At 35.8% G+C, this 26,999-nt stretch overlaps 4 protein-coding genes across 5 annotated transcripts; 2 read left to right on the top strand and 2 right to left on the bottom strand.

The window, feature by feature from the left end:
• Positions 1 to 326: 326 nt before the first annotated feature.
• On the bottom strand, positions 327 to 4,953 carry LOC141619550 (surfeit locus protein 1). The gene is made up of 6 exons (XM_074436566.1): positions 4,707 to 4,953; positions 4,349 to 4,449; positions 2,326 to 2,561; positions 1,781 to 1,955; positions 1,229 to 1,512; positions 327 to 758 (listed from the first exon to the last, which is right to left on the bottom strand). Exons 1-6 carry the CDS (start codon positions 4,888 to 4,890, stop codon positions 689 to 691), a joined length of 1,050 nt encoding a protein of 349 aa, XP_074292667.1. The 5' UTR covers positions 4,891 to 4,953; the 3' UTR covers positions 327 to 688.
• An 864-nt stretch (positions 4,954 to 5,817) lies between these two features.
• LOC141621068 (perakine reductase-like) lies at positions 5,818 to 7,890 on the top strand. Its single transcript, XM_074437783.1, has 7 exons — positions 5,818 to 5,879; positions 6,255 to 6,431; positions 6,523 to 6,723; positions 6,812 to 6,984; positions 7,161 to 7,257; positions 7,345 to 7,498; positions 7,685 to 7,890. The coding sequence occupies exons 1-7, from the start codon at positions 5,826 to 5,828 to the stop codon at positions 7,888 to 7,890; spliced, it is 1,062 nt and encodes a 353-aa protein (XP_074293884.1). The 5' UTR covers positions 5,818 to 5,825.
• A 1,210-nt stretch (positions 7,891 to 9,100) lies between these two features.
• Positions 9,101 to 17,493, top strand: LOC141619548 (peptide-N(4)-(N-acetyl-beta-glucosaminyl)asparagine amidase). Of its 2 annotated transcripts, XM_074436565.1 has the most exons (18): positions 9,119 to 9,298; positions 9,388 to 9,441; positions 9,532 to 9,696; positions 10,310 to 10,408; positions 10,498 to 10,587; positions 11,348 to 11,430; positions 12,045 to 12,158; positions 13,391 to 13,445; positions 13,546 to 13,632; positions 14,612 to 14,667; positions 14,774 to 14,830; positions 14,908 to 14,967; positions 15,082 to 15,169; positions 15,273 to 16,022; positions 16,322 to 16,382; positions 16,539 to 16,641; positions 16,917 to 17,051; positions 17,156 to 17,493. In XM_074436565.1, the coding sequence occupies exons 1-18, from the start codon at positions 9,221 to 9,223 to the stop codon at positions 17,250 to 17,252; spliced, it is 2,232 nt and encodes a 743-aa protein (XP_074292666.1). In that variant the 5' UTR covers positions 9,119 to 9,220; the 3' UTR covers positions 17,253 to 17,493. The 2 variants fall into 2 exon arrangements, with proteins under 2 accessions (XP_074292665.1, XP_074292666.1); XM_074436564.1 differs by lacking the exon at positions 14,774 to 14,830 and having other exon boundaries at positions 9,101 to 9,298.
• Positions 17,494 to 19,385: 1,892 nt separating this feature from the next.
• LOC141619547 (PITH domain-containing protein At3g04780) lies at positions 19,386 to 23,658 on the bottom strand. The gene is made up of 8 exons (XM_074436563.1): positions 23,491 to 23,658; positions 23,275 to 23,361; positions 21,047 to 21,170; positions 20,761 to 20,809; positions 20,609 to 20,666; positions 20,451 to 20,497; positions 20,277 to 20,354; positions 19,386 to 19,677 (listed from the first exon to the last, which is right to left on the bottom strand). Exons 1-8 carry the CDS (start codon positions 23,527 to 23,529, stop codon positions 19,626 to 19,628), a joined length of 534 nt encoding a protein of 177 aa, XP_074292664.1. The 5' UTR covers positions 23,530 to 23,658; the 3' UTR covers positions 19,386 to 19,625.
• Between the last annotated feature and the right edge of the window lie 3,341 nt (positions 23,659 to 26,999).

Raw genomic sequence — 26,999 nt, 5'->3', positions numbered from 1 at the left:
TTCAAGTTTAGATGCTGATACAGTTTCCGATTTAAGTTCAAGTTTAGATACCAATTCCGATTCAGATGTAGAATGCAAAGTCGAAGATTGTGTTGGCCACATTTTGCAGCCATAGGAAGATTCAGATGAAATAAATGATTCTTTAAATAGCATTATTTAAGGCGATTTTCTTCGTTTATTTTCATCGAAGGTGCGATTTAACAAGATTTTCACTTTTTGAGACGCGTTTTTGACTAATTTCACCTTAAAAACAACAAAGCTAAACAATCTAATCAAATAAATTTATTACATTGTTCAGTCAATTTCTGAGTGAATCGGAAAATGCAGAAACGAAGCTCAAAAGCCTTATTAATATGAATCAGTACCAGCGATCATCAAGCCGGTATACATAATTCCATACTGTTTCCTGTGTACACAGTCATATCCTGGCATCCCGCTACAACTAAATGGCTTTTTGCCCTAACTATACTTGTACATGTCTCTTAACTATCGCAGTCAATAAATCCAATGAAACATTACAAAATTTCAACAAAGGTTTAAGCCGAGATGGGTCACCAAAAAAGATTTACCAAAGGGTCCGTATTAGGTTTAGTGGCCCTGGTCTTTAGCACTGTCGAATATGGAGTATGCCACAAAGATGAAGGAGAACACAGTCAATTTCATCGAATCAGGCCTTGTGAGTTGTGAGTTACGTCCGACTTCTTCTTGGCTTCAATCTCTTATAGGCCATAAATGTCACAGCTGCTGATAGAGAATACCTGTTCATTATTAACACCCACTTCAGAGTTCCGACAAAGGCATTCTTGAGTGACGAATAAAATACCGTTCTGCCTAAAACATGTATGTTAACTGGATTTGGGGAAAAGAAAGAGTAAACCAGAACACTTAAGACTCGACATAAACCAAAGTGGCTCAAGTGTAGTGGAGCGAGGGAGTGCCTCAAAGCGTTGCATATTGGCAACGAATTGAGAGGTCCCGGGTTCGACTCCCTATACGGGAGTGCAGCGGTTACCTGTCATCCTAAGGGATGTCTTACCTGGCACACGTGGTTTGCAGGGTATTGCATGTGCCCGGGGGGATTAAACCCCTCGTCATCAAAAAAAAAAAAGACTCGACATAATCCCAAAGTCGACATGTACACAAAAATATCGAGAGTACCTAACGCACGACAGTTACTAACTAGTTATAATAAAAAGTACTCCGAATGTACATCCAAGAAAACACATACCAGGTCATCATATAATTCAAATGGTCTTGTGGCATGACCGAGCTACGGATCAAAGTATTAGCATCCTTTGGAACAGGATATGGATTGCTAGCGCTAACATTTTCATTAATGTCCTCTATGTACAGTGTGTTCTTAGGAAGGCCTGCGGCTTGAGCAATAGCGGGAACATCAACATAAAACCACTGACCAGAGGCCGGATCGTTTGCTGGAACGAAAATGCTCGGGTTTTCACTCTCACGAATTACACCTACTATTTCCACTGATTTAACAGTTGGAGCTTCTTCCTGCACTTGAAGGAATGTAAAATTGAATGAGTTGTTGAAGCATAGTTGTGAGTGCTACTTAAAACAATAGCTGCTATGTGAAGAACTGGATCATGTCTTCGTGAGTTAGAGCATGTTACCCTGGTAAAAAGGGTAACTAAATTCGTGTACGTGATTTTGTACGTTATCACGATTCACGTATGCTCGGGGATTAACCAGTGAGCAATTGAGGTAAGGGCTACAGGTTCTGACTGTTATCCCTAAGAAAATAAATTGTGTGGATTACTACCTTTGCTCTTTCCGGACTTTTAGACCAGAATCTCCAAGTAGAACGCTTTTCGCCGTCAGTTGGGGAGGAGCTAGGTAAATTATTTGCCTTTTCAGCATCTTCAGAGGAATCTAATGCCTTGTCCCTCCAACTGCGTGGCACCCATCCTCTATTCACTAAAATAGGATACTGCACACTGAAATTTATATCATTACGAAGAGGACGAAAAGCATAGTTAAAACATTTATAGCTAATTGCTAAGGAGCAATTGATTGATCACACCTTCATATCAATAAGAGCGCAGAAGTTACGAATAACTTTAGCTCAAAGTTCCGGTATTAGAAACAAAAAGCTTAACAAAGGGACGGTGAAACTCCAAAGAGCGTTCTTTGAAACTAACTAAGAATGTAGAGCCCTATTCAAATATTTTTACGCGTTGATAGTAGAGTAACAACCGAGTTTATATATGAGGGCATCCATGAGCTACTAGTAACATCCATGAGCTACAGTTTACGGGGTAAATCACAACGTAACTACCACGCGAAGCAAAATTTGATGCTGCTCACCTCTCAGGGTCACCAGAAATAGGAAGAAGGGGCGTAATAACATAGTATCCATTTTCTGTAACTCCAGATATGCTTCGGGATCGTGGGCCCACGTATATTGACTTCTTCTCGTCAAAAGACCCTCTGCATTGCACTTTCCGGAACTCCATAGTACTTGGATTCTCATTAGCAGAAGTAGCATTGAACTTAATAGGGTCCATCTCCAACCGTTCTTTTCTGTAATCCAGCATTTTTATCTACACCAGCATACATCTATCGTCACAACCAAAAGAAATTATAGGATCCCCATGGACTGAACTCTGAAGTTACTTTAATACATGCATTACATATTTACATTCACCAAGAGAAGTCACTTGAATTAAGTTTGAAAACGTGCTGGTCACCCAATAAAGGCAAACTATGCTGTAGTAGCGCGTGCCACCACAAGAGGTAAAAAACACAGAGATAATTGGAAAGTTGATACCGTTTATATGCACCTTTTTTTTTTTTTTTTTAACAAATCACTACCTATTACTCCCTCCTATTTGTAGGAATTGCCTCACATTTCTTACTGGGTCCATTCTTTCGAATTGTTTCGCTTCCTTGTAAGGCGGTTTTTTTGTGTGTGAAATGACCCACCTCCCACTTGCCTCCCTAAATAAGCTAACAAAACAGTGAGGTGTGTAAAATGCTTCATACTCAATTAGGTTACTCAGCTTCACAGCTTTCAAAACCTGTCAAATTCGAATCAATTTTGGACTAACTAAAATCTATCATCAAACCATTAAGCTAATTGCCACAAACACTTTGAATGCTTCATAAAACCTCCAAAGGGCTTCGGCTAGGCTTTGATGTGAACATCAATTGCACTAGCCACCAGCTTAAATATCCATAAGCCCAACTGCGCTCCATAATTGAAACTAGCCCCCATGATATTTCTTACTTGGTATTCTATACCAACATATCCCATTTCTTATCATGTTGTGTTGCCTCTCTTAATGTGACTTTGCTTTACTACAACATACTACGGATATCACAATTCTGTATTGTACCCTAATTGAATTGCATCAATGACTACATCGCTGGCACGGAGTAATAAGAATTAAAAAACTGTTCCTTGAGGCAATCTATGAGTCTAAAATCTAAATTAGTGTCCAATGCCAACTTCTGACAATGTAACTTTCTCCCCCTCTCTAAATTTTAGGATTTTCTTCATTGCACCTACCACAATCACTTCAAGCTCTTGGCTAAAATAATATCGTTGAAATTCCAACTCTAGATTCTAAAACTAATAACTCATCAGTCAGAGAATAGCATAGCACAGCAGAGCAAGTACATGTATTGGTAGAATCGTGAAAACACATTCTTTATCGTGCCATTAATATTTCTTATGTTTGCTCGCGGTAATTGTAACCTCTCGGAAGAATCATTGACTCCATCTCTGATTCAGATAACAAATACAAAGATAACAACTTTGGTTTCAAATACGAAAAGCAACATCACCTATCAATAACAAAAATTCAGACATAAAGCACGCAACTTTCGTTTTAAATACAAAAACCAACATTATTACCAATAACAAAAATTCAAATACAAAGCACTCAACTTTGATTTTAATTACAAAAACCAACATCATTACCAATAACAAAAATCCAAATACTCCCTCCGCCCAGGTCATTTGTTGTCCTTTGGTTTTGACACAAAGATCAAGGAAAGAGGAGAGGGCCAATTACTAAATGACATGTGGACCAAATTGGGTGTGAATGATCAGACTGAGACACCCAAAAATAGAATAGGACAACAAATGACCCGGACGGAGGGAGTACAAAGTAAACAACTTTGATTTCATGGCAGCAACAGAATGAAACAGTAAAGAAAGACAAGCAATACATAACTAAAAGTTGAATAACAAACAAAACATTCAAACTCATGTCCAACTCTTTCGAAATGGTTTGAAAGTCGATGACTTTAAATTACCTCGCTTTTTTACTTTACATAAAAAAATTAGTCAATGCTTCAGGAAAAAAAGAAAAAAAGAAGTGACCTTGTCTTGTCTTCTGAAGATCTGCCATGTCCCAAGACCAAATGTAATAGCACCAGGAACAAACAACAACATCTTTGACCATATTCCTCTTGCATTTTCCCCTACAAAATCAACCAAATTTCAATAAAACAAAAACAACATTACCCCATTACCTCAATCGCTCCCGCAAATTACGGGGCAAGAGGGGGGGTCGGATATACGCACCCTTACCCTTATGTTAGCAACACAAAGAGACTCTTTCCGAATAACCAAATTTCAATACCACAACAACAACATAAAAAGAGGCTGTTTCCGAATAACCCGATTTTAAACTAATAATTTATAACAAACCCAAATGAGATAACAATAAAAAGTGTACCTTGATGATGAGAAGATGGATTTTGATCAATGGAAGAAAGGGTAGAAGAAGATGAAGTAGTAGTAGTAGTAGTAAGAAAACGAGGTAAAAGTTGAGAATGAAGAGATTTGAGAGATGGGTTATGATTGTGATTGGTTTTTACAAGGGTTTTGGAAATGGAAGCTGCCCATTTCATGTTCTTCATTCAATTTGATTTGATTTTGAGTTCAATTTGCAGTAAAAGTGCAGGATTTGTGATTTATTGAGGGTTTTATGTTTGGGAATTGGGTATAAGAAGAGTTTTATTTGTTTTTGGCTTGGATCGGATGTCCGTCGTCGATGATAATAGTAAATATTCTCTTTGTTGATGCTCTCACAAAGAGGTAAAGAACGATTTTATTCACGATATAAGTGAGTAGAGAAATATTTTTGATTGGTTTTAAAGTCTGAGACTTTTTTTAATGAGAGAGGTTATATAATCATTATTTGTGGATTACAATGCCTTTTTATTTGTGGATTACACTGCTTTTTTTCGTTAGATGTGTATCGACTATATGTTATAGGTCTAATCCGAGGAATTTGTAAATTATGTACTCCGTTGTCTCCGTATATTAGGTATAAAGTTCAAGTATGCACAGAGAGAACTTCTTAGAGGTATTGGGCATAAATGTTCTCGACTGATCATAAAGTTTGTAACTTTGGTTAATGAAGAGCGAATTTGTAACAAACTATTTTTTTTACCACGTGTATCGAGTTATAATAGGCCTAGTAACTTATCAATTACATATATTAGGTTAATTACCCTTTTTTATCCTTAAAGTAGTAGCTCGTGGTTTAACTAACTAAACATTTTAAGGCGGATAAAATCCAAGTTGTGATACCACCCTCCTGTGATTTTACCAATTAAGATAGTTTGATAGGAGTATTAAATTTAAGTGTGTAGATGGGAGAGCCCATGCTTAGACATTAGTTTAATATAAACAGAAATCATGGTGAAAGCGCCCTCAAAACATTTTAAAATGTGCAGAATATTTTGGTAAGACCACTAATATTATTTAATCAATGTATACTTTATAGCATATTATAAAATATAAACAATCATATTAAAATTTCAGAAAAGGAAGGTAAAAAATGGCAACAATGGAGGAGAAAATTGATGTTCCAAGAGTGAAACTCGGTAGCCAAGGACTCGAGGTAAACTACTCACTCATATTATTAGTTACGAAATATTATTGTTCGTGTTTATATTGTTTCTATTTGATTTTCGTGTTTAAATAAAGTTGACTTTAGTCGATATGACTTTTTTTTTTTTACTAATGTTGATATTAATATGTTGTTTCGATAAATCAAACCTAATAGATAATGAGTTTGTATTTCCACCATGGTATTTTTTATTTTTATTTTTTTGAAGGTAATAAAATTAGATTGATCATTTTTACGGCTTGACCTCATCCCGGTCACTGCACTTGTCGATATCATCTTAAAATGTGGTTTACAAACCAATCTAATACCATGGTTGTAGCGCGGTTTGAAAGAGTATGAATGACTGTGGAAGCGACTTGTTTACAGGTTTCAAGGTTAGGATTTGGCTGCCAAAACTTAACAGGTCTGTTCAATGTTACTGGACTTACTGCTGCTGAAGAGGCCGGGATTGCTATTATTCATGATGCATTTCATAAAGGAGTTACATTCTTCGACACTGCAGATTTGTATGGGAATTATACAAATGAAGTTATTGTTGGCAAGGTTATACTCTAACATCTGCAAGTGTCGGACACAACACGGTTATTTTCTGAGCAATTAACTGACAGGTCCTGTACTCCTGTAATGTATGTAGGCATTGAAGTATTTGCCAAGAGAGAAAGTTCAGATAGCCAGCAAGTTTGGGATTGTAAGCCTATATCCGACTATGATAGTTAAAGGAACACGAGAATATGTAAGGTCGTGTTGTGAGGGTAGCTTGAGTCGTCTGAATGTTGATTACATTGATCTGTACTATCAGCATCGCGTTGATACTTCAGTACCTATCGAAGAGACAGTAAGTCTGTCACATTTTCTCGTAAGTTTTTGTACATGAATAATTCCCTGGCACAATATAATTGATCAGCGTGTAATTTAATTATTAGATGGGAGAGCTTAAGAAGCTAGTCGAAGAAGGGAAGATCAAGTATGTTGGGCTGTCAGAGGCTAGTCCTGATACCATAAGAAGAGCTCATGCAGTGCATCCTGTTACGGCCGTGCAGATGGAGTGGTCTCTCTGGTCTCGCGATATTGAGGAAGAAATTGTCCCGCTTTGCAGGCAATTTTCTTTCCTTCCTGTTTAACCGTTCTTTGACTTGGGTGCGGAAACTGTGTTTTAGTGTAGCTGTCAACTAGTTTAGCGACAGTCATTGACTTGGTGCGGAAACTGTCGGTATTAAAATTTTCCGTTTGATTCTCGTACCTGTCAATAACAGTGTTACAGCACGTTTGCAGGGAACTTGGGATTGGTATAGTTGTGTACAGTCCACTCGGCAGGGGATTTTTCGCAGGCAAGGGGGTCACAGATCCTCTGCCTGAACACAGTTTCTTGGTAGACGACATTTCTTCGTTTCATTTTCACACTTGAGTACTACTTGACTCATTAATACAGGATTATCAAAAGTTTGTTTCTTTGCAGGCGAATCATCCTCGCCATAACGCAGAAAGTATGGACAAGAACAAGCAAATTTACGCAAGGCTAGAGAACCTCTCGAAAAAACATGAATGTACTCCTGCTCAACTAGCTTTGTCATGGATCCTACACCAAGGCGATGATTTAGTTCCCATCCCTGGTAAACCCTATCGTTTTCTAGCATTGTATTAATTTTAATCCCGAATATTTGGTCCGACCAAATCAGACTATACATCAATGTAATTATGTAAACCCTTATTTTGGAAGCCTTGAATGCGGCCAATACCTGTACTGCTGCACAAAGCAGGAACTTGTACAGGGTTTTGCTAACAGTATGTTTTCGCAGGAACAACCAAAATCCGAAACTTGGATATTAACATTGGATCTCTGAAGATCAAGCTTACAGAAGAAGAGTTTAAAGAAATATGTGATGCAGTACCACTCAGTGAGGTTGCAGGTGACAGAACTTATGACGGCATGATCTCCAAGACATGGAAGTTTGCCAATACACCCCCAATTCACGCCGATAAAAATGACGTCTTAGACAGTTAGGCTGTGTCAGTACCTCTCAACCCGACCAATTTATCGTTGAGAGATCTTTATTTTCTAGTTTCGAAAAATGAGACTGCTAATAAGATTTTTGTTAGATGTGGTTTTTGCTAGATATAAGTTTCATGATGTAGAAAACTGAACTACAGTGTACTACTGAAGCCGATCGCCGGTAGGACTGAGCTTCCTGGCAGTTTTTCCTCCCTTGCGTGCAATGGTTTGTCGAAAATTCTTGTATAAGGCGAGTTCACACTGTATTAGAGAAAAACCACCTCACACAAGTCATAACATCTTTTATTAACTACACATCTTTTAATTATGATATATATAATCGTGTGTGAGACTGTGAGAGTGTGAGACCGTCTTACATAAGAATATGTGATGTATATGTTTTTAATGGATTTTCATAGGGGGTAATTTAGTATAAACTCATTTTACACAAAAGTGACAAGCTCAACTTATTTTCAAGAGTCGGGTGAAAAAGTAACACACTAACTTGAAATTTTAATATTCTTTACACTCCGTATTAGGAAAAAAAGGGCATTCTCAACGGCTCTGTGATACATTATTTTTCCAGTTTTGCTACATTTTTATTGCATTTCATTATTTCATATCATAACCAAATGGGTTTGGTGTGGTGGTTACCATGAGGTTAGGAGTTCGATCCCTGCCCATGGAAATGGAGCAAACACTCCGATTTACACCAAAAATAAATAAATTGGATTGTAGAAAAAATCTACGAGTCGGAAAAAACCAAAAAAAAAAAATTGAATAAGAACCGACCGTCAATATAGTCAAATAGGCGGAATTTCGAACTCATCCGATTCAAGAAACCGAATTCATCCACCGTTATATCCTAAACCCGATCCATTATCGTCCCCAAATGCGACAAAATTTGTTACCTGCCCATGGGAATGGAGCAAACACTCCTGATTTACACCAAAAATAAATAAATTGGACTGTAGAAAAAATCTACGAGTAAAAAAAAATCAAAAAAAAAAATTGAATAAGAACCGACAGTCAATATAGTCAAATAGGCGGAATCTCGAATTGATCCGATTCAAGAAACCGAATTCATCCACCGTTATATCCTAAACCCGATCCATTATCGTCCCCAAATGCGACAGAATTCGTTACCTTGACTTACAGGTTATTACAACTAACGTACTACGTACACAGTCTACACACTACAAAGACTACACTCGTCATCTCTACAAGAATACAACTATACAATACAAGTAATACAAAGTATACAACTAAAAAAGAGTCAAACGGCAGGATCTCCTTTAACAAACTACGGTCAACGGAGAGAGAAACCTCAAGCTTTCCAACAATGGTGGCTCGTAAATTCTCCGTCCGCCATGGAAGCTCCACCTTCGACCTCGATTACGACACCGACGACGGCCTCGAAGTCACTTTCTCTATCTTACTTTTAATTTTGTATAACGATCATCATCATCATCATCATGATAGTTATCGTCATTGATGTTTTATTTGCAGGTGCTCAAATTCCAGTTATTTTCGCTAACTTCAATTCCGCCGGATGAACAGCAAGTGAATTTCTCGACTTTTGTAAATCTGTAGAAAATGTTGTGAATTTTTGTTGATTATTATCAAATTTTATGTTGAGATTTGTTGTGATAGATTGTTGGCGAGGATGATATCAAGGTTGTTAATGATGATTCTGACCTAATTTCGATATCGGAGAAATTGCGATTGATTTCGATTATTGATCAAGTTGAAACGTCGTCGTCTCATGTTAATGAAGATCTTCTTAAGCTTGATGAAGAATTTGCTCGTATGCTTCAGGTGATTAATTGTTTTAATATCTGTTGATTAATTTTCATTCATATTGTATGTTCAAATTTATGGATTGATTAATGCATTGTTTAACATTTTTCTCTAGCTTAATTACTTGTTGTAAACAGCTTATGAGATTTGTTTACTTATTGGATAAGTTCGGTTTAGTAGGTTATTAATGTCGAATTCGTGTTTAGTTTTTAATTCATAGCTGTTATGGGTAAATTGGCATTACTAATGTGTTTTTGACGATAAAGGAGACGACATTTACATGTCAGATTGTTTTGTATTCCATCCGTTCACTCGAATTTCATAACTTTGGGTAATATAATAATATATGCGAGGATTATTTAAATCAAATGTATGGAATTGCTGTGAACAGAGGGAGTACTACTTTGAAAATGTTTTTTACAGTGTCTAAGAGGCACAAGGAAAGTACTGTTACTGAGAAAATGTTTTTGCAGTGTCTATGACGCACGAGGAAAGAACTATTACTTTGTAAATTTCGTGATGGTAGATAATAGTATGTCAGATTATATCAGTAATGCACAAGTTTGAAATATCATTACTGGTGCATTCTAGAAAAATCGTCATTTTAGTTGATGAAGTTGCGTAATTTCAGGCAGAAGAAGAAGCATTGCTTCTTCAGCAGTATACAGCCAGGGAGGATGACGGACAGATGGAGCAGAGGATAAGGGGTTATATAAATCAAGTTTTAATGGTGATTAAGAGCTACTCTTATAGTTTTTAGCCTTTATTTTTACGGATGTTAGCTGACGTAACTGTTATTTTTCTTGTGTAAAATTTTAGTATGAGGATCCAACTCGCCAGGAGGCTGCTCGTAGGACAGTTCCCGTTGATGAACTGGAGGAGAAAGCATTGGTTGCTATTGCAAAAAAGGTGAGGTCTTTTTTTGGACTTGCCCTACATGTAATGTTCCTACTTTCGACTATTAGAATCATAGCTTCATAGGCAGTCATTTCTATGGGGTTCTTTTATGTAACCTACCTGATAATAATTACATACATAAACTGAAATTGATGTTTTTGTAAAACTGATGGGCGTATATTGTCTTGATATGGTCGGGTGCGAGACATTTATCACAAAGTAATTTAACTGTTCGATGCTTCCATTAGTCTCATGAACCAATTTGATCATTAAATTTGCTTTGTCATTCACACTTATTTTTTCTCGCTTTTACTTTTTAATTCTGTTCGAATACGGAATATTATTTTTTATGTCAAGTGAAATATATATAGGTTTACCTGGCTTTTTATGTTTCACTCCCCTTTTGTTTTTCACTTTTTCTTTTCTATTTTTCGCATTTTTGAGGTGTGCGTTCACCCATGGACGGTTCTAAAAGATGATTCATGTCAGCCGACCCCAAATCATTTTGGGATTAAGGCTCTGATGTTGTTGTTGCAAGTGAAATATATATCACTATTATTATGTTAATATTTTACTTTGTTTATCGATATTTATTTAGTCTTCCGTTTCAAAATTAGAACTTTAATTCATTTTTTCCTTAAACCCAAGACATTCTTTCTGTGTACCACTACCACTACTGATGCCGAGGGCGGAGTAGAGTAGCTGCTCTGAATAATAATCATCAATTTCATTGGATATAGCATAAATTGTGACACTATTTATGCATTTCTAGGAGGGCAAGTATGAACCAACAAAAGATGAACAGGATCATGCTTTCCTGCTACAGCTGCTATTATGGTTCAAACAATCTTTCAGGTATGAGCAGTGACTTGGTATGTTGAGATTGCTTCACTGACGCTCCCTGATGTAAGATTAGTATGTTGGGTTACTTGGGTATCAGCTGTATATTGATAGCTGTTAACAGAACTGTTCATTTTTAAAATATGCATGGTGTTCATGTGACTCAATGGCTTTGACTGCTGAGATTAGAGTAACTGTACATACACAACAGAGTATAGTTACATAGGAATAGCAAATCTGGTTCCATTTACAATACACAGGTAAGATGGCGAACATCTGAACTTCCTAACCTTCCCATAAGTAGGAGCTTTTGAGGAGCTGGAGTGGAGCAATGTTGCTGTTATTTTTGGATACTCTTCCTCTGAAGTTTTATGTGATTTCGATATTTCCATGTGGGTGAGGTAGGATTAGAGTTAGGAGTAAGATATGCCATGGGAAAAGGATGAACCAACCATCCTCCGCGGCATGATGATTGATGTAGATCAAAGTCGTCAAACCTGTGCAGCTTGAATGTAGCTTAGATGCTGTCTGAGACCCCTGCGACACCCTTGCTTTTTATAAAATGAAATGGATTTATGTGCTATTTTAATTAGGAAAAAAAACGACGACCAGGTTTTTGCTCTCTGCAGTTGGGTCAATGCACCTGCTTGTGATGGCTGTGGAAATCAAACTACGGGCCAGGGCATGTGTGAAGCGTTACCTGAAGAACTTCGGTACGGTGGTGTACGAGTTGAGCTATATAGGTATGAATAATTTATATATTACACACCGTACTAGTCAGCCTTCTATGCTATTTCATAAATCTAGTTCTCTTTTATCACAAGATGTTGATTCGCTAAAGATCCCTTATAGCTTGCACCACGTTTTGCATTTATGAATATGATGAACTTAGCTTGATACTCTGGCTGTCCTGTTCATTTGTGATATTGTCGGTATTAGAAATCTTGGAGGGAGTTTAGAGTATAGTTTGAGAATATATTTATTTGTATCCCGCATTTAAATAAGGGTTATTTCATAAATAAAGAACTTAATTATTCTGGTGAAACTGTTTCAACTCATAGGAAACCAATCATCTATCTACAGTCTACACACCTCACTCTATTTATCTATATTAAAAGGATCCCTTAGTACTACTGTAGAAAGTAGAAACAATATACTCCTTCTAACTCAAAATTATCTTCCCATTGACTTTGCACGGTTTCCAAGACGCCGCCTTGATTCATTTTTCTCCATTTATATACTACTTTTTGTAAAGAAAATATATGTTTTTAGAAGTCGTACTTAAGATGAATGCAGATATTTTGTGGTGATGATAACATTTACAATATTTTAACACTTAAGGTCAAAAATTTTGAACTTTGACCCCAGAAAGTGAAATGAGAAAATTATTTTAAGTAGTAGGAGTTAAGGATTTATGTACTTCTGAGTCTTTCGACAAAGCATATATATCAACTAAGCTACTTCTTACTTGTTCTTTGTAGTAACCTTCAATTTCAATGGCATTATTTGTATCTGCGTAACAGCGTAAGGCCATAAACATACAGTTTATTCATTTGGGATGAGACTTTGATAAGCTCTTAATGAATACTCCGTAGTTTTTACTAGCTATTCTATAACCTATTGGGTTTATTAAAAGAAGCACTGCATTGGGGTTTTCTGTTTTGTTAAATCTCCATCATTGCATTTTGCCTCTTTATGTTGTGTGTTTGCCATTATATGATACTCCCTCCTTTCAAATGAATTTCATACGCTTTTTTAATGTATGTGAGGTATATTTTAATCAAACGTATGGAATTCATTTGAAAAGTGGGAGTATTTTTTTTTGTGTATTGGGAGTCGTGAAATGAGTAAGTTGTTGCAACCAGAACCAAAAGAAGTACGCATGTTGAAGGTTTTGTGTGAAGCTAATGCTTTGCACGAAGACCTATAATACTCCTTTCTATATCACCCAACACTGTTTTTTATCAACCCGCAGCTGCAACTATTGTTCAAGGAGTACTCGTTTCCCGCGCTACAATGATCCAATAAAAGTAATTTTCATCATTTATTCTATATTGGCGTATATGGGCATATGTGGTAGCGTAAAAACTGAGAAGATGACCTTGTTCATCTGTGATTCTACGCATGCAGCTTTTGGAAACTAGAAAAGGGCGTTGTGGGGAGTGGGCCAACTGCTTTACACTATATTGCCGAGCATTTGGCTATGAATCTCGTCTTGTAAGCATATTTTTATTTGCTTTTGATTGGTCCTCATTTGACTAAGCGTCTGTCTTCTTTTTCTTGCCTAGAGCTAGTAGATTCGGTTTCCAATTTAATTGTTCCTATATGAAAATTTGGTGCTACTGAAGTAACGGTGCTCGATCCTTTGACCATATAGTGGTGGCTCCTGGCTTAAAGCTGTGGTTCTTTTCACTAAGACTTCGATAAGATGAAATTCTTAAGAAATGTTTTAACTTTGAAAGATATCTAAACATGGTCTTACTAAGAATTTTAGACATTAAGAGATCCGTTGGACAACAGCTAGTTATTTGTCCTGCAGTGCTCTCTGCCTCTCTCTGTAGCTTTGGCCTTCTTAGTTTGGCGCTTGTTATCTTCATGCTGGTTAGGTGAAAGATCTAATGGCTGGCAGGATGATAAAAAAGGTAGAAGGAATAATGAACTCTTCCAAGTCTCAGAGTTGGGCTCATTGATATTTTGGTTATGTACATGGAATTTAAGAAATTTTCTGTGTTTAATTTTTCTTTTGTCTAAAGATTGCAATGCATCCTACAGGATAAAATCTACTCTTTAAGTTTTAGCTAAACTTTTATGCTCAATGTAAAATATAAACCTAATAGGCACGACAGTAACCTTAGCGCCAAACACGTATTAATCAAAATGTTCCTAAGAATTTTAAGAAGTTAAGTTTCGACGTATTCAATGCTATTTAAATTTATACTTGTATAGTTTAGCCCATACATTTAGAAAGTATATTCTACGGGAATGATTACTCATCTTTGATACGTTATGGTTTTTAATAAGACTCAATAAATGACTGTAGTTCTGTTTAATTTGCTAATTCAACGAAGACCTTGTTTGCCATGCTACTGTTTTCCCTTTGCAATGTAAGTGTTGGTTTTAGCTGTTGATTTTATATTTCGTCAGTAGGTGCTTACAATCTTACTTGCAAGTGATCGTTGCCTCTGTTTTATTTCAGATTTTGGATTTGACAGATCATGTCTGGACTGAATGCTTTTCTCATCATTTGGGAAGGTAAACTATGTGCTATGCATTCATACATGAATATTCATGTGTGACCATTTTCATGTCTAACATTTTCTTGTTGGTACCTTGTGAGGTTTGGTGATACCTATCACAGGCACTCTATTTCCTTTTACTATTTGTTCCGCTCTTCCTTGCTGCGGGAGCTGTCATGGTTTGGAAATCTTGCACTCATGTCTTGTGAGTTGTGAGTTGCCAGACCTAGTTGCATATCTAACAATAGATTCTCAGGTGGATGCATCTTGATCCTTGCGAAGGAATATATGACAATCCTCTGCTGTATGAAAAAGGGTACACTTTCAGATTGATCTTTGGACATCTCATATTTTCTAGTTTTCTTTTAAAAAATGGATCTCAATACTGAACTCTTTTTTTTATTATTACCTACAAATATGTGCTTCACAGCTGGCAGAAAAAGTTGAATTATGTGATTGCTATTGCAAAAGATGGCGTATATGATGTCACAAAACGTTACACAAGAAAGTGGCATGAGGTACTCCAATTGTAACATTTATCATAGCTCTTAAATTACTATCCTATACACTATACAGTTACAGTAAATCTTACATTATCATCCCTATCTTGATGGATTGCAGGTCCTAACGCGTCGGAATTTTACTACAGAGCCAATGTTGTGCCAAATTTTGGCAAATCTAACAAAACAATGTCGAAGAGGTTTTAAACCAGAAACAATTTCCTTTCTTAATGAACGGGATAGTCAGGAAAGAGAAGATCTAGAACACAATCTTCACTCTCAGGATGACGCTGCAGTTTCACTGCCCGGGAGACAGACTGGGGACAGGCAATGGCGTATCTCAAGATCAGAATACGGGTCTGGTGAAGGTGGCATCTTGAGCTCCTCATGTCCTGTTCGCCCGTGTTTTGACGAGCATGTCACTAAAATTTATAATGCATTAGGCATGGTTCTTTCCCAACTTGTTGGCATTTCTCAATCTGAATCCATGGTAGTAAATACCTTGAAGGAATTTAGAAACAATATGAAAGATCTTAAAAAATCTCCTTTTAGATCTCGGAGAACTACAATCAACTATCTAGATGGTCTTGAACCTTCTTTGGAACATGTGGTGCGTGTTTTTGATGAGATATTTGATGCACTTGGCCTGAAGCTTGACTTGGACTCGAATAATCATGTTGTTTTGGCTGGTCATCCTGTAAAAACCTCGTTGGCTTTGCCTGTTGCACTAGATGCCTTGGATGATATGATCGAGAGCCTTGTTAAATATGACAGATTTGGGAAAGATATACTCTCATTGCCAATTTTGAAGCTGAACAGAGTTCATTCAGGTTCCGTCCTTGCAAGCGGAGAGGAGCTTCCATTTGGAATTGTGAGTTTAATAAATGTTGGTCTTTGTGTTTTCTCTTTACTGATCTCGTGTTGCAATGATAGAATAAAGCAAAATGGCTCTCTATGTGCCTTTTGTTTTATGGTGAAGTAGTGAGTCGTAGTAAGTCATTCAATACAATTCTCAATGCAATTTTCAGTATGGGTCAGTCAGAATCACGCTCTCTGTGTTGTTAAGACACGGGTATGTAGTGTACACACCACTCTCTTCACCGTGTGGCATTTGCGACTTTGCGTGAACTCTTCTTGCATTGGGATAATGTTGCTTTTTTTTTTTTCCAGGCCACTTCAGCTTTTGACGGGTTACGCCTGTCTAAGTGGGAAGAACCAAATGGAGCAAAAGGTCTGCTTTATTTTTTTAACAATCAAAGTACCCATGATTTATTAGGTTGAAATTAGACTGAAATAGCCTTTTCACTGTAGCTGAACTTTTTACAAACCGTTCTGTTATTGCTGATTTCATCCTTCTACCCCTATACCTTCCAATTGTGGCTTGCAGGTTGCTGGATTGCATATAAGTTGAAAGAAAAACAAATGTGCGAGCTTGTTGCATATGAACTGATGTCTGCTAATGATGCTCCTGAAAGAGATCCAATGGACTGGTATGATGAGTAGCAGTAAATATATATTCAGAGTGCTAGAATTCTATAAGTAGAGTTAAATGCTGCAATAATTTAGCTCTCGTTACAACTTACAAGTGATTTATGACCAAGGATTATTCCGTGATAAGCAGACCTAGTCAAACTCAAGGCTTTAAAATGCAGTCTTTTCATTGCGCTCATATCTTTTGCCTATAGGTCACCATTCTGAGCATTACACGCCTTCTTACGTATTGTTCCTCCCACATGACTTCTTACGTCTCATGGTTTGTTTACAGGATTCTTGAAGCAAGCACGGATGGAGGATCCACCTGGAACATATTAGATAGACAAACTTCTCAGAAATTTGATGGTCGTTTCCAGCGTAAACTGTACAAGATTAAATCATGCAGTCCACAGTCAAATGCCTTCAGGTATATCCTAAACCGTATCAGTTACAATTATCATCTTGGTTCCCCCTTTCCCAATCAAATTAGGAAAAAAAAAGGATTCCGACAAAATTCTGGATTTCTTGCAGATTCAGCTTTTCTGCTGTCAGAAATAGTGAATCGAATTCACGCCTACAAATTGGCAGCATTGACCTTTATGCCAAAAATAACGAAGCTATCCCATGAAGATTAGTACTACCAGGCTTAATATGTTTATTATTCCGATTATTATTGGCATATGTTTCGACTTTTATCATTGTTAATGAAGCATCCTAGCTCTAGAACTGGCTTTCCCTAATCTAACTGGGTTGTGTAAATTATTAACATTATACTGTATAATGGCTCTAATCGCTATAACTTCGTCCAAGCCAAGTGACCTTAGCGCAAAATAGCTCTTTATGAAATACAGTACTCGTTTTCATTATAAGTGTACCTATTTTATCGTTGATCCATTTTAAAACTTTAAAAAAATAAAGTCTACTCTACCGTCTAATTTGTTTATTTAGTTTAATGTAAGGATTGTAATTGGAAGACAAGAGGAAGGTTTTGTGTTATTAAGCTATATATTAAACTCCGTCAAGGCTATTAGGCATGACGGAAAATTGTTGAATATTACAACCTCCTTCGATGATCCATAGATATAATGAGTAAGACTGTAAGAGTATTCCCACGCCTTTTGACAGGAGAAATTGACAGGTTTCCGAATTTAAAAGGAATGTAGTACCTTATATAGTATTCCAATTCAAGAACGAGTCTTACCTTATGATCTCACACGATTCAAATTCCGAGTCGACTAAACAGAAAGGCAAGAAAAAAGCAATTGCCTTAAACTCTCTATGAACAAACGTGCAACACATGAACTAAACGTATGCATAGCTGTACAATTCCATTTATTTATTCCTCGACCAATATTTGGAAGACACGACGACCATTAAGGCGTAATTTTCACTAATTGTTTTTTATGAAAATAATCGATTTCAATGGAAATATTCCCTGAATCTTAGATTAAATAATTAAGAATCCTAAATTACGTGTTTGGATATATTATTACCTGTATAAATGCTCATAGTTCATGAACTCCGTTGGCTCCTAACATTATTCTCATAGAGCAACAAAGTGTATCAAAAATATATATACAGAGTTTTGCAGTTTCGGAACCATGGCTTTCAACCTCAATCTTCACTTTCTTCTGTTTTTGGGTACGAATCTCTCTCCCCCCTTGGTTTTTTAAAATGTCTCGTACAGTTAGTTGTAAAACAATATCACAAATTGTAGTCCGAGGAAATCTAATTGTAAAAACGAGGTTATTGATCATACAATATAATACGAGTACATGTCAAATATTAATCTACGTTTGTGTTGGTCTAACATTATCACGGTCTCATACATGCTTACTTTAGAAGTGCATCTTAGTAACCTCGACTCATTAAAATCGACAAATATATTTCTACCGATGCATTCTGCCACATGAAATTGAGTTAGGTGCGGGTATTGCTCTTTTGCACACTTTCGTGTTACACGCACCTAACTCAATTTTTTGTGACAATGCTAGCGAACAAAAACCTAAACTTGGGCTGCCCAAAAAAAAAAAAAAAAAAAAAAAAAAAAAAAAAAAACTAGAATGAGCAAACAGTTAAATTAGAACTGACAATAAACCCGACTCAACTAACAAGTCAATGTCACTTCTAAAGAACAAAGAACTAATAATCTTCTTCTTCAAAAAAAAAAAAAAAAAATCTTCGGCGTAATTCACATAGTTCTGCCAAACTAAAGGGTTTAATTAGATAAAACTCATGTTAATGCAGGCGCCGTTATGATAGTAATAGGAAGCAATGTAGAAACAGTGAAGGCAGAAAGTTGCTCAAGTACATGTTACTCAGCAAGTACAATGAACTGCCCAGACACCGGCGACCAGAAACCGGCGTGCAACTGTTGCTATGCTAAATCTGGTTGCACCATTTACCTTACCAACAGTTCTGCTGTTCACTGCTACTAAATTACGCTTTCTCAATTCCTCGCATTTATACAAGGTTTTTGAAGGAACTTATTTCTTTTTCTTTCCCATTTTCCAACTGTAACTCGAATCAGATTGTGTTTGAACTCAGCAATACGGGTAGACAGACCTAATACAATGTACTAAGTACTGATGTGTATCCTGATCACAAATTCTCGGACCAGGCGTCCTTAACATAGTGTAGTGAAATGATCGATTTACCCATTCAGTATTCATTTTTAACCCGACTCTTGTTAATATGAGCCAATGTTTCAAAACAATCAGAACAATTTTACTCCCAAGATAGCAGCAAGAAAGACGAGCGAAGAACACAGAAAATATAATTGCATCTTGGAAGGCTGTGAAGTGTACAATATCATTGGAGAATTCTCGCATATAACATTTCACAGGGATGGGAATTTTAGTCGTCATCCACAGCCAAAACTGTTAGTTGCATAATCCAATATGAAGAAAACAAATACGATTGAAAAGCGTAAATACTTTCTAGGAAATCGTTCAATTGTAGCATACTTTGGATCCCCGTGCCTTCTCAAAGCAAAGCAGCTTTAATGATGGTCCTCAACCTTCTTCAAATCCTTCATGACTGTTGTTTCAACCCTGCATTGCAATCCAATACCGTAAAATGAAGCAAAATCTATAACGAACAAATATTCATGCATAAAACATGATATATCGACATTAATGAACAAAAAAAGTTCATCATATCCCATTTATGGTTTACCCGTGGTGGAGACGTGGGTGGGGGGACAAAATTGTCCAAAAGATACAAATTGATTGTGTGGAAAGCAGCAGCGCTCGCAGAAAGCTATGTTAATAAAAAAATGACCATCAAAAGATCCTTATTATAGACATTTTACTTAATCCTCTCGCAACTTAGATAAGAGCATAAAAACTGAAAACAGTCGGACCTACATCATAGATCTGCCAGAAAACCCATTCCGAAATGACTCTCAGGCCTCAGCCATTGAAGTTTAGGCATAAACTAAAGTAAGTAACAACCGTCAAATTTCAATTTTTGGCAAGAAAGTAATACAGAGGAGCACATCGGTCAACAAATACGCGACACATCCCAGAAAAGAGATAAACGCCAGATTATGGAGATCAGAGAAGCATGGAAACTGAAGTAGATAATTTAGGACTTGGGATGTACAAATCACATATAAGCTCAAAAGTTATTGAAAAAATGAGAAACTTACGTTGTCCCGTAAAGACCAATCTTCTGGACCTTGGTAGTCTCAGAATCTGACTGATTGTCTTCAATAAAAATTGTCAAGCTGGTCCAAACAACATAAGATCGGTAAAGAAGTTTAAAGAAGATGACAAGCTGAGAAGAGCAATAAGCCAATAAGGAAGTAAAGAAATAACCCTACCTTCGAACATTTTGGAATTTTACATACTTCAGGACAACTGGCTTGCCCTGCAATGGATGAAATATATTCCAGCAGTAAACAAATGAGTTTTATTCCTTATTTATTTGATACTACTCTAACTATATTCGAATGAAAAGAAACAAAAGGCAGATACATACGTTGAGAGTCTCAGATGATAGAACAACAGTGTCACTAGGTGGGAAATCATTCACATTACTGCCACAATTTGCAGGTAAGTGTCAGAAAATCGAAGAACTACTTGGGTAATTGCAGTAGAAAAATTAAGGAAACAGAAATCATGAAATCATACCTGAATCCCATATGCTCTCTGTTTGAATAAAGTTTGATAGTTTTAGGACCTGAGAACAACAGACTCTTCAGAATTCTAATTTTTTGACAGTACGAGGGAAAAAGTTGCATCATTTAGGTAATCCGGTTACTGCTCAGGAGCCCACATGACTCACACAAGTACACCCATTAAGATAAGTCACAACTTTCTCCCTCCCAAATATATATCTGTGCACAACGACTCAACAAGAAGTTTTCAAATAGAGTTTTCAAGCAGAAAATAAGTGTTGGTCTTTTGTTAATATTACCTTCGTCTTCTGGTCCTTTGACAACAATAGAATGTAGCTTTACAACTTGAGTAAATGGTATGTAGAGCAGAAGTTGCTCGTCTGCATCACTCTCCAGAATCAACCCATCATCCTCGCGGTAACCCTAGAAAATAAAGAACTAAGCTTTAATAGTGAACATCAGAATGGCAATCAATACTAAACTCAAATAACATTCTAGCTGAAATATTACAGAATCAGCTGCATCTTGGCCCCCTATTGATAGATTACACTAGAATATATGTCACAAATAACCATCCAAAGTCCACCATTAGGGGAAAAGACTCTTCTGACAAAAGATGTGAAGCCCGGTAAAGGGAATATATGTCATAGAAAAGGTAAATAAAAATAATAACTATTAATATTTGTTTTTATATATGAGATGCAAGGGTGGACCTGTATTGCACAAAGCCCATGGTACCATGTTGTCGATGACTATCATAAATTGTGAGGAGAATACTATTGCAAATTGAACATTAATAATTCAACTACTAGAATAAATTTAATTTCACGGGGCAACGATAGTGAATAAATTTGGAGACAAAATGACACTGCATTTATTGTTTGGACATATACCCATCAAAATTAAGTTTGAACTTGAAGCTTAAGTACTCGTAGCATAATTACTACTACTCCGGGAGGAACACTCAAACTAGGAGGGAGTATTAACTAGCCATTAGTGATCATTATTCAATGATCTAGATCCCACTAATTAAATCAATTATCATGTTAGTTTTTCCAAATAGTAATTCACAAAAACATCTCTATATATATATTAAGCCATACTTATCATAATGTTCGGATGGCCCAACCTGGATTATACAAATAACACGCTCGTGTTTGTGTCCGTGTCTGTATTTAGATCAAACTTCGCCATTGACTTGGTGCCGCTAGCTAAGCTGGATCAACGAGGAGTGGTGCCGATGTGTTATACTCACGAAACGGTGGTGATGATATCGTAAATTCAACATTCTTCTCTAAATTCGCTTGTAATAATGCAGTTGCTATTTGTGGATATTCAGCTCCATCGTTACAATATCATCAACACCGGTTTATTACTATAATACATTGGCACCACAAGTTGATCGAGGAGTGGTGCCGATGTGTTATAATAACAAACCGGTGGTGATGATATCGTAAATTCAACATTCTTCTCTGAATTCGCTTGTAATAATGCAGTTGCTATTTGTGGATATTCAGCTCCGGTTCATGAGTATAATACATTGGCACCACAAGTTGATCCAACTTCAGCTAGCAGCAAGTCAATGGCAAAGTTTGATCTAACTGCAAACACGGACACAAACACGAGTGTGTTATCGTATGATCCATCACCGTTGTCACTCAACCTTTCACTGTCATAGTCTGTCATTGTCGACAGAAGCGGCCCAAACAACAATGCCATCCATGAAGTCGGCATATCAAGTGGTAGAAAGGTTAGGTTGGGCCATCCGGATGCTATGATAAGTGTGGCTTAATATATATCTAGATATGTTTTTGTGAATTGTTATTTGGATTAAACTAACACGATAACTAATTTAATTAGTAGGATCTAGATCATGGACAATGATCAGTAGTGGCTAGTTATTAGTAGTTATTATGTCGAAACAACAAATGCAACATCATCTTATCTCCAAATTTATTCACTATTAATGCTCCATGAAATTATTTGTATTCCAGTAGTTGAACTATTAATCTTCAATTTGCAATAGTATTCTCATTCCAATTTATGATAGTCCATCGACAACATGGTTACCATGGGCGGTGTGCAATTCAGGTCCACTCTTGCATCTATAAACACTTTAACACTTGCATCTCGCATATAAAAACAAATATTTGAAGTAAAATTTTCCGAATTGTGATTTGATAGGCTTTGGGTTTTGGCCAGTAGGGAATATATGTCATCAAAAAAAAAAGGTAAATAAACGATTGCGACGGAGGGAGTATTTCGATTAGATTCAACCCCAAAAACCCGCAATCATCAAACAAAAACACACCGTATGCAAGAATCAATCAACCCCAAAACCCGCAATCATCAAACAAAAACACACCATATGCAAGAATCAATAACTTAAGCAGCATAACTTCATAAAAATTACTTACATAACTATATAAACTAATAAAGACCCAATTTTGAGCAACTGGGTTTAACGCAAACTAACAGTAATTAGGGTAATTAGGGTAATTAATTGAAGAAAAAAAAAAAGAGAGACCTGCTTGAGAGCATTAGCAACGGAGTGAGAAGAACTTTGATTGAGACATTCAACGCTACTCCAATCAATATGCTCCAATAAATCAACCTAATTTCAACAATTAATTAACATTAAAATTACAAAACATGAAATTAACAAGAAATTGTTCTTCAAGTAATTAAATTAAGGAAATATACTGTATATAATTAATTAAGAAAGATGAAGAAAGTTAAATACTTGATTTCTTTGGATTGCGGAAGCAGATTCGGCGGCCATGGCGGAAGAAAGAGATTGAATTGAGTTGAAGGTTGAAAGAAGAAGATTGATTTGATGAAGAATAATTGAGAAGAACAAATTGTTGTCTAAAGTCTAAAACTTTGATTTGATTCTTTGTGTTTCTCACTTCCCTTTTCTTTTGTGTATTTATATTATCTTTTCGAGTCTTGAGGTATTGTGGATAATAGATGTCGGGTTCTTGGGCTTTTAGCCTTTCTTCTCCCAATAGATCTTGGTTAAAACGGAGTATCTATTTTATAAACGGATCCAAATACTAGCATGGTGATAATAGGCAGAAAAAATTCGGCATACCCTAGGCAACTTTGCATGTCACTTGGTGGTATTTTTTTTTTTTTTTTTTTTTATGTAAGAAAACTAGGTTGATCCTCTAGGGTATGACCAACCTATCACATCCTTTCGAATGAGGGAGGTAAGTTGAAGCCACCGGCTATCAAACTACCTCGAAAGAGTTGGACATGAATGTCCAACAAAAGCCATGAAGTCAGCAACCGTGTTGGCTTCACGAAAACAATGTTTAATTATCACTTCATCGAAAAAATGAAGGTCTAATTTCACATCCTTGATAATACTAGAAATTTCCCACGGAATTTGTCAAGTACCTCGAATCGAGTTAATAACACATAAGTTATCACCCTCCACAATTAACTTTGAGATTCCTAAGTATTTAGCTGCTAAAATACCTTCTTTTAAAGCAAGTGCTTCCGCAATAAGGATACTATTGGATCCGCACTTTTTTGCTCCCAGCAAAACGACTTTACCATTGTGATCTCTTATAGAATATCCTAAAGCAGCTTTATTACCTTTTATTCTCGATCCGTCAAAATTTAGTTTTAGGAAACCGTTTGTAGGTTTTTCCCACCAAATCTCTTTCTTACTGGAATTGTTTCTAGCTGACTCTTCTACCTCGGGATTGTTGAGATCCTTAAATCTAGTCACATTCCATGTCTTAGTGCTATTATTACATAAAGTAATAAGTTTGCTGATACTTAAATTAACATTATTAAAGATAATATCATTTCTATGGAACCATGCATTCCACTAAATAAAGATAATCTTTATAAACTCATCTTTTGAAATTAAATCCTTGAGATAATTAAGTTTCGTTAGAAAATTTTGACTTATAATAGTATCATAATTTGACAAAAAATCGTTGAAACTAATAATGTTCAGGTCTTGGATGACAGGCCCAATCAAGGGACATTCGTAAAAGAAATGATCTTTGTTTTCAATAGGGTTGTTGCACAGAACACAATGAGGTGGGACATCAATATGACTCTTGAGAAGTCTACTTTTCATTGGAAGGCCGTCAACACGGGCTTTCCAAAGAAAAAATTTCAATTTAGGAGGAATATTCAATTTCCAAATCCACTGAAATTCACATTTGTCAAGAGCTTGATTGAACAAACCTTGCGCTAACTAAGTTGCTGTTTTGGTAGAGAAATTTCCATCTACGGACAACCCCCAAATGAGGGTATCTGGAATATCATTATGTGGCACTGGAATGTTAGTAATCTTGATTAACAATATCGTTATTCACTAAACTGGATAATTTACAAACATCCAATTGCTTGTCTGAGGTTATGAAATCTTTAACCAAAAGATTAAGATCACGGTTACTATCATCATCAACCATACTGCTTGTTAGTGGGTGTGAAAAAACTCAATTATCAGACCAAAACTTACTGTTGCTACCATTACCTATCTGCCATCTCAGTCCTTTTCTAAATAGAGTCCGAAGACTCATTAGTTTACGCCATTGTCAAGAAGAGGCTGAATTAGGCTTATGATCAAATAGTGAACAATTTCTCAAGTATTTTTTAGATACCACTTTGACCCATATACTTTCCTTATCCATAAGAATTTTCCATAAAAGTTTCATTTGAAGAGCTTTATTAGCTGCTTCAGAAGATTTAATTCCTAAACCATCAACCGACTTTGGTAAACAAACTTTATGCCAACCAACCAAATTAGGAGAACGATGGGAAGGATTCTTATTCCAAAGAAAGTCTCTATTAATTTTATCTAATCTATTATGGATCGATGAAGGGAGGAGGAAGCTTTGCATCTGAAAAGTTCCCTTCGCGGCTAAATTAGCATTGACAAGAACTAGTCTACCTGCTTGAGATAGAGAATACGCTTTCCATTTCGATAATTGAGTGCAAGAAGATTGAATAATGTTCTCGAAAGTATTTTTAGTCACTCTGCTATCAATTATAGGACATCCTAAATACTTACCCAAATGAGCTTCCTCGTTCATATGAAGAATGCCTCTAAAGGATTCACGAAGAGAACGCTCAACTCTTTTACTCTTATTTTATTCATTCTTTTAATATTTGTAGCCCACAATTCCTTATTTAACTCCTTATTATTCACCTTTCTCTCCCATCACCAAACCCCACCCAACTCTTTAACTCTTATTTTCTCTCCATAATATCCGTGCCCACGAACAATAGGAAGAAAATATGGAATTAGAGGGAGTATAATTTTATTTGTAAGATACATACTTTTGAAAAAAAAACTTGAATTTGAGTTAAAATCTAACTTGATAAAAAGTAAACTTTTGAAATTTTTTTAAAAATAAAATAAGAAAAGACAATTAGTTTAAAAACTTGATTAACTAAAATAAGGACACTAAAATTAGGGGTGAGCAAAACAAAACACTACGTTTTTATTACACATATACATTACAATATGCAGTTTCAATTATACGAATTTTCGTATATACGATATGATTATATAAAAACTGTATCGGATACGTAACGACAAAATATAAAACCTGATATACTGTTTTCGTTACATGTAATCTTTTTATGAATTTCTGTATATACGATATGATTTATATAAAAACCACAAACGAAATATAAAATTACACATGTGACATTGAAAACCGAATAACGTATATACAGCTTTCAGATATACGGGAAATTCAGATATAACAGTATATGCAGAAAATACATATCGTGTAAGATTGTTTTAAAAAACGAGATTTTAAAAATGAACATAAATACAGTTTATCAAAAAGTCGAAAGTAAAACAAATAATCTAATTTAATCAACAATAAAATAAAAACCATATAAGAAAAAATTATCGATATAAAATTCAATATGAGAATTTTTTTTTATTGAAAATGATTCCATCGTAAAGAAAAATAAAATAGACTAAACCATTGAAACTCACATGTCTAAATAAAGTAAAAGGAGTGAAAAGTTTAAGGAAAGAAACGATGAATAATAATAAAGATAAATAAGTTTAGAAAAAAGAATAAGAGAAAATAGAAATACAAAATCGATAAATTTAAGAAATAAAAAAAAAGTTGGGAAATGAGATTGCTTTTGTGAAAATAATATTTTTTTAACTCATGTACTATTTTGAATATTAAGTAATAATAAACATAGTATTTAAAAATAAAAATCACTTTAAAAGAATTCAAAGGGTTAATTATATCAACA

Source organism: Silene latifolia, chromosome X (genome assembly GCF_048544455.1).
Source record: "Silene latifolia isolate original U9 population chromosome X, ASM4854445v1, whole genome shotgun sequence".
In the NCBI taxonomy this organism is placed as follows: Eukaryota; Viridiplantae; Streptophyta; class Magnoliopsida; order Caryophyllales; family Caryophyllaceae; genus Silene; species Silene latifolia.
The sequence above is the reverse complement of the archived record's forward strand: the minus strand, read 5'-3'. Positions and strand labels throughout refer to the sequence as shown.